This window comes from Cyclospora cayetanensis, unplaced genomic scaffold (assembly GCF_002999335.1).
Source record: "Cyclospora cayetanensis isolate NF1_C8 unplaced genomic scaffold, CcayRef3 CcayRef3_contig_128, whole genome shotgun sequence".
Taxonomy (NCBI): domain Eukaryota; phylum Apicomplexa; class Conoidasida; order Eucoccidiorida; family Eimeriidae; genus Cyclospora; species Cyclospora cayetanensis.
The window spans coordinates 64924-77551 of NW_020312068.1; the positions used below are offsets into that span (position 1 = coordinate 64924).

Genomic DNA, 12628 nt, shown 5'->3' on the forward strand with positions numbered 1-12628 from the left:
GACAGGGCCAGAAGCAAAAAGCAGCAGCAGCTAGCTCTTGCATGGAGTGCCCGCTGGTGTACCTCCCTTAGATCCATAGCTTGCTGAATTTACTGTAACTTACACGTGGGTGCACAAGCCACATGCTGATGGAACCCCCACAAGCCTGTGGACTTGCGGGATATTTTGGCGGGAAGAAACTAGCAGCAGAACAGTAACCCTTCGACACGCTGACGCATGCGCGAGTGAAAAGGCAGGTCTGCAGCTGTGAACGACAGGCATAGTGGGGTATCGAGTTCCTATCGTTGCTTTTGCAGCAAAAAGATTGATCAACCACTGCAGCAACAGCAACGCTTTCACCCACAATTGTTGCCGCTCGTTTTATCTAACAATCTGTCGGATAATTTCTTTCTTGGGCTTTTGGCCTTCTTCCGCGCGCCGAGTGCGCACCGGAGAAGGCAATTTGAAGAAACTGCGTAGCTCAGATTCCTGCACGGGCAGCCGCAACAACGGAGGCACTAGCGATTTGTGTAGCTTCACCGATCGAGATGATTTCGCAAGCAGGCGACATGGCATTGGCTCTGATCCCGATACAGCTTAAGCAACAGCAACCTTGTTTGTCCGCGGAAGTTAAGTAGTCATAAGGCTGACCTTGACTAGTTGCTGGTGCTGTTGCTGCTGCTGCAGCAACTCCTGGTACCTGCCCCGGCATCTCCATCCAAAAATAGGGGGGGGCAAAGGCACAAGGCCAGCGGCACCGAGGAGACGGCCAACAGAGAGGGAGAAGGAAGAACCTACACCTAGCCAGAATTTGACCCTTGAGAAACGCAGCCGGAGCTCCGACACGGAGGTGGAAGAGGCAGGAATGGGTACATAACTCCCCAGCACCTATGAAAACAAGCGAGAAATAGCGTAAAAAAAGCCCTCAAGCACCTAGTTTTCGACGACATAGTAGTGGAAGAACGATAAAGCGGGCCCTTCAACAAAAGATAAGAGCTTGGTACTAATGTGGGTGGTACATGCGGACCCATAGTATGCACGTCCGCTATTGAAGTTCAATGCGACGTCTGCAGAGATATGTCAAATGCATGCACAGAAGTTCAGGTGCGCTTTCATACGCTTTAAGCAGTCGCATGGTCATTGCATTGACACATAGGGAATCAAATAAACCAAACAGCAGTGCCATCTCACACAGCGCGGCAGACAACAGAAAGCAGGCTAGCAGGGCCCATTCGAGGGGCAGAAACGCTACATTTGGACCTTGGCTGTGGTGCAAGGGCAACAGATGGATGGCTATGAAACACTTCAACTGATACGTAGTAGCAGAAAAATCACATACATAAACGCAGCTAACGCTGAGACAGGCAGACAGAGAGAAACGTGGAGCGGACCCATGCGGCAATGGAACTATCGAAGCAGGAAAGCCGAAGTAGGGGGAAAAGTTAAGACATGGGCGTTCGCAAGCTCTACACAAGCATAAACGAAGGAAGCCAGCAACAAGCATTCTACAACAGTTCCGCACAAAATCCAAGGCCAAGAGAAAGACTAGCCGACACATCGGCAGACAGCAAACTGGTGACCGTAACACACTTCCATGTGTTTCCCATCTCGGGGATCTCTCTGATTCGCCGCAACGATCTTGTAGAAACGTCGGCCCTTTGTACCCATAACCTGGAATAGCAAACACAGCAGCACCTTTGTACCAATCAGAACAACGTTGCTCTTTTGAAGGCAGGCATTTCATTGCAACACACGTACTGGAGCCTTCTACTGGCAAAGCATTGTTTGCGCTGAATGTCACTGGTGAGAACAAATTATTCGTGTCATGGATATCGCAGCAGCACCAGGAGCAACAAAACGAATAAAACAACAGCACTTCCAGCAGAAAGCTACCTGCATTCGGATCCGTGGGGGTCCCCGGTCCTTGGAGAAAAAGGGCAAGAACATTCGGCGCACCATTGTTGCTGCAGTATCTGTGGGTAGCGTTGCTGGATTTGCACGAGTAGCGTTGCTGCAGTTTATTGTGTTGTTGCTAGTGCTCTATGGTTGTTGGCGTCGGTTATGATGGTACTATCCAATCACCGCCACCCGCCCCTGAAACTGCTGCTCTCTGTAGTCGCCTCTAGTGGTTTATGTGCCACTGCGTCTGGGCCCCCCTATGCTCGATGTTTTGCTGTCTTTCTAGCCGTTGCTTCTGTTCCTACTAGAGCTGCTGCTGCTACTGCTGCTCGTCCTGATGTACCAAAGGTGTTCCTCCTTACACTGCAGATTCTGGTGGAGTTCTTGCAGCTGCATGGAGAAGTTCAGGTGCATTTATGAGTAGAGTGCATGGATGCACCAGCAGCAGCACCGTTCTCTAAGGTTTGGGCAGCTGCTGTCCTGCCACCTTGTGGCTAATGCTGTCGCAAACTGTGCAGCCAAAAAACAATACATAAGCGATTACCTTTTAATTATGGAAAACAAAACAAATATAATAGGCAAAAACTACCGGTAGCAGCAGCAGCAGCAGCAGCAGCAGCAGCGGCAGCCCGCCTCGAGGCTAGGGCCCTTTAATCAGTGCTGCGCAGTGGTAGAAGGAACCGTTTGTTGCAGCAGTGGCCTAGTACAGTACCTGCAGCAGCAGGCTACCGACAGAAGACTTAAGTAGAGCACATTAACGTAGTTGCGCCGGAACAACCGCTGCTACCCCTTCTGCCCCTGCTGCTGCTGCGGCGGCAGCTGTAATTCTGCCTTCCGACTGGGGGCTTCTTGGCCTTGTCCATCTCGTAATTCTTGACACTCTCCCTCTGAATCTCCAGAATGGGTCCGTGGATGGGCAGCAGCAGAAGCAACTGCAGCAACGGTCGCACTGGTAGCTGCCACAATACCATGTAAAGTACAGTATCCACCTGGAAAACCACCGCCACAGGCAAGAGCAGCAGCTACACCTGCAGCCCCACCGGGGGGGCCTTCGCTGTTTTGGGCGAACGACAGTGGACGAGACACAGCTGGCTGCTGCTCCAGGCTAGGAGCAACAAGTGCAGCACGGACAGTGACAGCGGCAAGACACGCACAGCAGCACGTAAAGCAGTACACTGGTACAATGAAACGCACAGCAGCAAGCAGCAGTAGCAGCAGTCTCGCCAGCTGCAGCGATAGTCAGGCTCCGCCTCAAAAGGTCCAGTGTCTTGACAGCAGCAAAAACATTAGCGGCAACGACAGTCTCAGCAGCGGTGACAACATCAGCAACAACGACAACAACAGCGTCATCAGTAGCAGCAATATCAGCAACAGTGGCAACGTAGGCCGTCAGGCATCTGCTGTCGATGCGAGCTGTCCAGGTTCTTTTGCAGCAGCCTCCGCAGCACCCACTGCGGCTGCTCGCGGAACCAACAGCAGCAGCAAAGGAAAGGGTGTGGCCCCTAAGGGCGGAAAGCAGCTCAATCCTGCCCGCTTTACGGATAGCTACGCACTGCAGGTGAACTCGAAGCCACTGAACCTCTGCCAGCACTCGACTTGCTAGAATGTGCATGTCCTTCCAGTCAAGATGCTATGAGACCGCACCGACAGCAATGCACCCTCGAGCGTCTGTGATTTTGATCTTGACTTTCGTGCCTTCAGTTTCCAAACGCCTTGTCGGCAAAGGCGATTGTGTGGGCCCGAGATCCCGTTTCTCTCCACTGGAGACCTTGCAAGATCATACACGCCAGGTACAGCCACTTTTGCCTCCGTTGCAGCTACAGCTCTACTGCATTCGTCTCTGTGGTGTTCCTGTTACATGTCTTATTGCTGCTGCCTTTCTCGCGATTGCCTACGCAGGCCAAACGCCGAACGTCGCGCTGCAGCAGCAGCCGCAGGCATTCCCTCGAGCTTCGGAGCCGCAGCACGGAAAAGGGGGCCCTTTGGGCTTCGAGGCGCTGCTGCTGCTGCTGCCGCGGCTGCCGCTGTGCACACATCTGAGCAGCAGCAGCAGCAGCAGCAGCTCTTAATCGACGGAAACGTAACAGGAGAGCCAACAGCGACAAACAGCAACAGTAGCAACGGCAGCAGCTGGTTGGAGGGCAGTGGATTTTTTGAAGCAGCAACGACCCTTGGTCCGAGCGACTACGACTACTATGTTCATTTTCTCGGTTTGGACCGCCGGTAACTCTGATACAAATAGTCTACCGTTGCTGTTGATTACATGCTGTTCTCTGAGTTTCTGGCACGGGTCAAAAGATGCAACAAGCTCTGAACCCCAGGATGTTCTCTCAAAAAGCAGGCCTACGGATTTTGTAATATACGGAAACTAGTATTATTCCGTTTTTGTTTTCAGCCCCTTCCGCATTTCTAGTTTATGGCGGGAGAAGGCGTATTGGTGATTCTCAGACTTCGCTTTTGGTGGTGGTATCGTATTTGTATCTTGCAGGTTGGATTGTTGGCGAAGCTGGTCCGAGCTCAGGGAAACTCGCGAGGAACTGCCGTCAGACGAGCCCATGACAGAAGAAGAGGAGCCAGATGAAGATGACGAACATGCAGGTCAGGGTTGTGGGGAGCCAACAGTCTACATTGCACCAATGCCTGTACAACGCTGCCCATTGAATGTGAAAAGTACTCCAGATGGACGCAGCCACATAGCAGACACCATTGAGGAGAGACAAGGAGGTTGGAAGGAAGCTGCCCGCTACAGCAACTTGACCACTACCATCTCAATGTGCAATCCTGCCTATGAATTTGCCGCTTCCTTTGCATGCAATGAAGGACGGGAATCCTCTTTGCAGTTCCTCTGCCCCTCTGACTGTCTCTTTGTGTTAGGCTGCCCCATGTCTGACAAAACATACTTCATCATTCACGCTTTATGAAACTTCGTTTTAATTGCCTATTCCTTAGCACCACCCCTTCATTAAGTCGTGCTTTGTGTAGGTTTGGACGAGGAGTATCTCCGAGAGCACGAAGAAGCCACAAAGCTGAAAACCGTTGAAAGAATATCTATTGGGTCTCATCTAGTGGACTGCTGGTACTTTTCTCCCTACCCAGCGGAGGTGCAAGACGTCCCGGTCCTCTTCATTTGCGAGTTCTGCCTCTCCTTCTTCGTGTCCGTCATCCCCTCCTGACCTTGCTGCCGCTGCTGCTGATCCGCCTGCGCGTTTAGCCGCTGTGCCACTGGGTACTGCCAAACGAAATAGTAGCTTGTGTTGCTTCTTTGATCGGCTGTTGATGGGTGGGTGTTATCCGTTATTTTTGTTGCTAGTGAATGCCGCGGTGCTGCTGATGCATTCGATGCGCATACTTCACAGGCATGAGAGCGAATTGCAGCGCCACGCGCTCTTGTGTGAATGCAAACATCCTCCAGGAAATGAGATCTACAGGTGAAGTAGAGAGGGTCAGGCAGTTTCATTTGAAAGCTGAAACTTCAAGTCACTACGAGACACACGAACACAGGGACACACAGGCACAGACCACATACAAAGGGAGCAGATATGGTAGCGAAAGCAGTGACGTCCAGCACTTTTTCCGGCAAGAAAACATGAGAGGCGGAAACTAAGCCTTCGCACCAATAGGTATAGATCCAAATCACTACTTTTGCCTATGCACATGTGCCTCCTTCTGGCGGATTGTTCAGTCAGCTCTAAAGCTCCAAAATGCGGTATTCCTGTTTTGTTCGCTTCAGAGATGACCGGGTTTCTATGTTTGAAGTGGATGGCACGCATTGTCGGGTATATTGCGAAAACCTCTGCTTCCTCTCCAAGCTTTTCTTGGATCACAAAACCCTAAGGTTTGTTTAATTACCGTGAAATGGGCGCTTCTTTGGGGCGAAGGTTTGTTTTACGGAACTTTCTTTGCAGCATTGTCCCCCCCTCAATACAGAAATTGTGGTATTGCTGTTAGTTTCATCACCGTTGCTCTGTGCAATCTCCGACCCTATTTCCTCTGTCGCTGAGCGGTCATCGTCTGCATTTCAATGTGATGTCTATATGTGCCTGTCCTGGTCTCGTCTCTATTAGAGAACATGCACTTCAGGAAAACTTTTCGCTGCGAGCTTGCGCTTTGGTGTTTCTCGTATGCAGACACCCAGTAAACCTTTTTGTGTTTTACGTGATGACCGAGTACGATAGCAAAGGGCACCATATTACTGGCTACTTTTCAAAGGAGAAGCATTCCAAGAATAACCTCTCGTGTCTTCTTACCCTCCCGCAGGTCTGCTGCAGCACCTCTTCGTCTTTCTTGTGCTGCTGGTATTGCTGCTCGTGCGGCTATTCGTGCTCTTGTTTTGCTACCGGCTGATAGAGGATTTCTGACGAGCTACTTCTTTCCCGCTGCCGCGTCCATGTTGTTGATGCAGCACCAACGGAAAGGCTACGGGAAGTTTCTTATTAGTTTTAGTTATTCTCTTTCAAAAAGGGAGAGGAGGGCGGGGGGTCCAGAAAGGCCTCTTTCCGACTTGGGTCGTGCAACCTATTTTGCTTACTGGACAGAGCAGCTCCTCGCGCTGCTGCAACCACCTCGAAATCGGGTTTCTCTCCAGGTGTGCTGCCGATTATCTGACGCTGCTTAATTGCGTGACAATTAATACCTATTTCATACATGCTCCTCTCAGTATTTAGGATGTGTTTGAAGCTCTTGCTATTTTTGAAGGAGCGGTTCTCCTTACATTCCTATCCGTGCGTGCGTGCCTGCCGCTGGTTCCTTCTAGTAATGCGTGTCTTTCACCAATTTTATCTTACCTGTGCTGCTGTTTGCTGTGGCTTCGCCCCTAGGAGTTATCGGAAGCGACCTCAATCGAGTTCCAGGATGTCGTGGCGTGCCTTGAGAAGCAGGGCGTATTGCAGATCAAAGGAGATTGCTGCTTCCTTCTCTTGCCTCCGGCAAAGACGAAGGCACTTCGCGAAGCGATCGGCAGGCCCTCTCGAGAAGTTGTCCAGGATGCGTTGCATTGGGTACCGTATGATTATTATTTGGCGCCCCTAGAGGTAGCGCCGCAACAATAGCTGCCTATATTCAGCAGTCACTGCTGGCCCTGTTGCTCCTGATGCTGCTGATGCTGTTGTTTTGACACATCAGCAGCTGCTGCAGCGGCAACAGCCGAGTCCCTGACACAGCAGTGATTTTGTTCTGTTTGCTACACAGCTAACAGAGGTCGAGCAGCGTTTATAATAGAATCACTTTATTACTGAACCTATTGCTGCTAAAGGGTCTGCACTAGGAATACATGAGCTGTTCAAGTTTGTGGTCCCTTTCAGAAAGGAAACACTTTCCTACCGTTGGGGTCGGTTTTGTTTGCACCACCCAACGCAACAGTTTCCTTGCCTCTATATGTATTTGATGTCTTATTGCTGATGGTTGTCTTCCTACTACATGTGCATAGTGTCTTGCTATAGTAAGTACATCGACTGATATGGGAAGATTTAGGCAAACTGCAAGTGGCCTCCCCATCCTGCAGGCCACCTTATGCAGCACATTTAGCTGAATGTTGATAAAGTATTTGTTGTGTTGTATAGGAGCAGTGGTGTTTCTTAACAACAGAAAGACATGCAAAAGTACTTGATGAGGCAGCTGGGCAAAAACACGTTTCGTGATGAAGGGCGAAATGGCTCTCCCTGCAGCGGAGACCCTAAGATATAGGCACGAATCGATGGCAAAAGTTAGGCTTGGAATAAAACTTCCTTAGACGAAAGACTGTAGACGGGGCATTTGTGTGCCCCTTGCTTTATGCAGCCATGAGGGGGCATGGCGAGCTTTCGAAACTGGAATGTCCACTGAAGAGGCCACTGGCTGAGCTGCAGTGGCTTTTTATCGCGACACTTCGACAGCCAAGGCGAAACTGCCCTAGTGATATGCATTGGGAAAATATACAGGATTCACCATGTCTCATTTTGTCACCAGCGTCGTTTTCATGTACGCAGCTTGACGGCTTGTTCCCCCTTGGGTATACCTGCTTTTCCATTTATCAGCATCTACTAGAGCTGTACGTCACTTGCGGAAAGGAGGCGTGGGTTTAACCTGGACGTCACTAAACCAGTTGCTCTGCGGTGTCCCACTGCATTGTCGTTCTCTCTAAGAGGGTGCTCTAAGGACGTGCCAAGCTCGCAAGTTACGGGTAAATACTTCTTCATTTAGTTGCGACGTCGCTAGGCTGGTGACCGTGGACTTAATGCCTAGTACTCCAAAGTACTGAAGTAGGCAGGGCACTAACTCTGACATTTTACTTCAAGTCTCCGTATGCAGACACTGAACTCCACAATCAATACAAACCTAATAGTTATTGAGTGGTTCGCAAAAGTACTCTAGCTTCCCTCTCCCCGCACACCCCTCTTCATGACATGAGGGGAAAGGGACAATTCGGGTGGGCGTAGCTGCGCTTTACATGTACTCTGAGAAACCTAAGCTATTTGCGCATGGCATCTAACGGACTACGCAACATTGCGTCATCTTGTATCTACTGAGCAATAGTCTGCAATGAATAAAGCATACGACCAGATTAAAAACCTGGCTAATTCCTTGACGTCTACGTGTAATGTAACTCGCATAGTAGCAAGGTTTTAAGCGCAGCTTAACGTCTTCTCTAAAATTTCACAACACACTATCTCGTGTTCCGCACCTGTGTGTCGAAAGTATTGGAGATGAGGACAGCGGAAGAGTTCGCACACTCGGTGTTAATGAGAAAGCAAGTGTGTGCGGCAACCAATAAAGTGAAATCGAGAAGATGAAACACACAATGTTCGGCAAATAACAAAAATGAGGCCATACTAACGCAATCGCGGTGGCACTATGGTTCGCTGTCGTCCCACTAGTATGTTTGAGGACTCTGCAAAGAGAATATACGATATAGTTTGAATGTGCAAAAGGAAGTCAAAAATCACTAGTGAAGCAGCACGTGTGCATCTCACTCTGATCAGCCTTATAAGCAGCACTCATAGGTCAAGGAAGCTAGTTCCGGCAGAGCTTGTAGTGTAGAAGGACAGCTACCAACGGTTACAGGCTTTCCAAAGCATTGAACGTTAACTGACTATTCTCATCGCTCTAGCGAAATCGAGCCGCAGTGTCTGATGAGGGAAACAGAACGTTGTAAGGCCTAAATAGTTGCCGGCACGGTTTATATAACCGTCGTTTTCACTGTCCACATAGATCATTAGCCATTATTGTGCCATACGAAGCACTTTCAAGACTAGTAATCCTAGAGCTGTTTTTTCCAATGCGAATTTACAGTGAGTTGTACCAAGGGCATTACTAACGTGGCTGTTGACGCGCGGTCGTGACCCTCGGCGATTCACTAATTTAGAGCGCAGCTGGTCTTGTCTGCAATGATTCACTATTGACACTGCATGAGTCTCATGGTCTAACACTCCTGCTTCCGATACTGTTGCCAGAACGGAAAGGAAGTTAAGCACCGCCATGTTAAGGGTAGCCTGCTGTGGTTTGAACGCATGCAGGAACTACGCTGCTTGTACATTCCGACTATACTTCACATCATCGTGTGTAAAACACATAATCACGTTCTTTCGGGTCATGGTGGAAATCACACTGCAATGTAAAAATTCCAGGGTCTATATGGTGTCCTATAATGCTTCCCGCGGCAGATGACAATCCAGTATTGCGACCATATTCTGGGCGGCTAAACCCGCACAATATTTCTGAATCCATCCTTTTGCAAGGCCTTTCGATTCCTAACAGGATTTGGACTGATCTTACCAAGTGGCTTATTGTTGGACTGCCGGCACTCGCGAGTCACGATGGCATCTGCGTCTCTGTGGAAAACTCCAAAAATATGCGCATCATGTTCCCTCCCACAGCACCTGAGGCTTGAAGGGTCACTCAGTTACTTTTGATTCATGCGGAAAAGCCTTGCAAATTGCCCCGGAGTTTTATTACAGGTAGAAGCTCCAAGTTTCGTTAGTGCACGCTGGCGTTCCTTATTATCCGACAACACACTGATCATGATATGACAGATCCAAACTACAGTGAGGCAGATGGATAGAGAGAACGCACCAACTGCTCCTCTATCGAATTTCAGTTTCTTACTCTCAAAGCTCTTATTGCTTGGACTTGATTTTATTCCTTGGCCTGTGTTGGATTCGAATGCAACAGACCACTTGTCTACCTGTCGCTCTCCAGCATCCCTGATCTATTCTTAGAAGCCTATTCGCGATCCGGGTCTATACCTGGTAGTGCGAGGTTAGCAGTTATCTTTGGCGATGAATGGCCTCAAGGAGCAACTAGCTGATGCTCGCGAATGTATACACACCAGAATGTAACTGCGATAAATGGCGGTCGGGTGTGTGTTTGGTGCCTGCCAAGTTGGTCAGAGAAGAGAAAAGAGCCGTTCGATGTGCACAAAAGGGGGTAACCATATGAAGATATTTGACGTGAGGCGGCAAGGGCCATTTGCAATACTCCCACAAGTCGGTGATCCTTCTTCTGTATCGACTTCCCTGCAGAGTGAAGGTTTTTACAGACCTACCAAGGTTGGTTTCATCAAAAAGTTTTAGACGTACCTGAAATGTGTCTGGGCCTCGTCGCGCAGGCAGGTGAACCATGTCCAGGCGAAGGCTCCCTAGAGAGCTTTATAAGTGCTGGATTATAGAAGGATCGAGCACCGAAGACACACTACAGAAAAATGTGTTTAGTGAAATGTAGTAGAGAGCGCCACCCTCAGTGATTGCCGAGGGAACAGTTGCGGTTTTCGTTGGCCGTGGGAGAATTTGCGCCTCTGTATGATTATTAATACTAGTCGCCGTGGACGGTGTTCCACGAGTTGCTTTGTTAATTGTCTTTTCGTCGAGCATGCTCTACACCTGAACTAGCTCCCTTCATCAATGGGTGCTATTACTACTCAAGTCAGCAAGTGTGAGGGTGCAACGCAGTCCTCTGTCTGTGGACTAGGTGACTAGGAGTTTCTATGAATGCCTCTTTAAAGTCGGATGCCAAGCAAACTGTTGATCCATGTAGTATACCAAAAGCATTGCCTGTCCAAAACTTGGCAGTAAGCGTGTTTGTGAGCTCCAAGTCAGCCCACATGCGCTGTCCTCCGTTTTTCCTGGCATGGTCCCGCGGCTATACCCGAAGGCGCCTGTCGACTTCTTCAGTTTGCTCTTTCTCCAACAAATCATCTACCTGCCGATTGATATCCTCTTTATACTGTGACCGCTTCTGCTGCTGCGGAAAATAGCTTGGGGCTGGATTGGATGATAGTTCATGCGGTGCGTTGAACGACCAGCAGTTGATCACCCTGCGGGAAGCTCGTAATTATTTAGCACATCCTCTAACTGCTTGTATCTCTACAATACAGTTCCTAGCCTTTAATTCATCGATTGCCGAAATTATGAACCGGCTGCACAGCCTGTAAGACGGTATGCAAACTCAAGACCATGTTCTCTCGGTGCGCTTCTAAGGAACCCCTTGTTGAGGCTTTGACTCTACGCGCTCATAGTAGATGGCATGGACATTGCTGCCGAGGCTGGTTGCTTTCTTGCCCCCCTTTCCTGGAGCACCAAGCTCCATAACACGCCGTTAGTGCCGCATTCGCGCCTTCCATTGGGTCTCTCATGGCATACCTAGGATTTCGTTATGGTGCACGGGTCCAACATTGTAGTCACGGGCCAGGCTGATAGAAGTCGATTCCAATTTGATGAGTTAACTGCTGTAGCTTTGCCAATCTTTGCGTTATTCTCTTCGTCAGCAAACTTGAATAAAGTGGACTGTGCCAAAATAATAAGTAGGCAGACTGCACTTCTGTCCCTCCGCAAGGCTTAGGCCTATTTCACATCAAGCGTCAACTATAGCTAGCAACTCCTGGCCATTATTATGAATTTGTATTGTCACAGAATCGAGCCTTGGCGGATCCCAACTGCGGCTCGAACCTGGGTAACTCTCTTCACTGCGCCGCAGCCTGCCTGGAGGGTTGCCGTTTCCTTGGCGCGCTGTTTTGGTCGTCGAGAAGGGTGCTTCCACTGGGCCCATGGCCGTTGTGCAGCTTTTCTTGCTTTTTTACATGCGCTAACATTTCCGTATTATATAACCAGAATCCCCACAATACAAGCATACACGTTATTCGGTATTGTCTGAGAATGCTCAGGAGCGCGAATACCCCATGAGTTTGTCTCCTCATTTACTACCGACTTCAAACTAGGCTCGGTTGACATGGCCTCCCCATCCATAGGCTCTAAGTCCCAACGTGGAGTTTCCTTCCGAGCCAAACACGATTGAGGTTGGCAAAATTGCTCTCTAAAATCTCAAGCAGTATATCATTTACGGGAGACCCAACGGTCAGCTGTTTGGAGACTAATCGCTGCCTATCCTGCAAGCATCTGAAGTAACACTCTGAGTACGCTTCATGTATTAGTAGATTGCCGTGCTTCAGTGTTCTCAGTTCTTCCAAAGTTTACGTTTGAGAAGATCTTGGTACAAACCAATAGATCAGGGCTTGAAACAAGGCTTGAATCGTGGTAATTCCTACAGGCAGACGACGTTCTCTTCAAGAATTAAGCCACACTTGAGATGCTCCTCTCCCAATTAGCGGGCCACGAATGACAACCTCTTTCTCCTCATCTGCGGAGTACATACCACAGTACATCTCAAAGCGGCTGATGAAATCTTCGAGTAATTGACGATCCTGACGGACAGCATACCTTTCTTATACGTATGACCTCAAAGCAAGCATTCAAAAACGCTTTGCCCGCTAAGGCACCATACC

The 12628-nt window shown here is 49.3% G+C and overlaps 2 protein-coding genes across 2 annotated transcripts; one reads left to right on the top strand and one right to left on the bottom strand.

The window, feature by feature from the left end:
• Positions 1-360: 360 nt before the first annotated feature.
• On the bottom strand, positions 361-1938 carry LOC113147099 (30S ribosomal protein S16-2, chloroplastic/mitochondrial-like). The gene is made up of 4 exons (XM_026336439.1): positions 1873-1938; positions 1570-1650; positions 631-867; positions 361-468 (listed from the first exon to the last, which is right to left on the bottom strand). The coding sequence occupies exons 1-4, from the start codon at positions 1936-1938 to the stop codon at positions 361-363; spliced, it is 492 nt and encodes a 163-aa protein (XP_026192224.1).
• A 1123-nt stretch (positions 1939-3061) lies between these two features.
• Positions 3062-6926, top strand: LOC34621912 (putative MYST-like histone acetyltransferase 1). Its single transcript, XM_026336438.1, has 9 exons — positions 3062-3436; positions 3580-3668; positions 3778-4101; positions 4367-4476; positions 4861-5032; positions 5235-5306; positions 5609-5713; positions 6136-6463; positions 6696-6926. Exons 1-9 carry the CDS (start codon positions 3062-3064, stop codon positions 6924-6926), a joined length of 1806 nt encoding a protein of 601 aa, XP_026192223.1.
• Positions 6927-12628: the final 5702 nt, after the last annotated feature.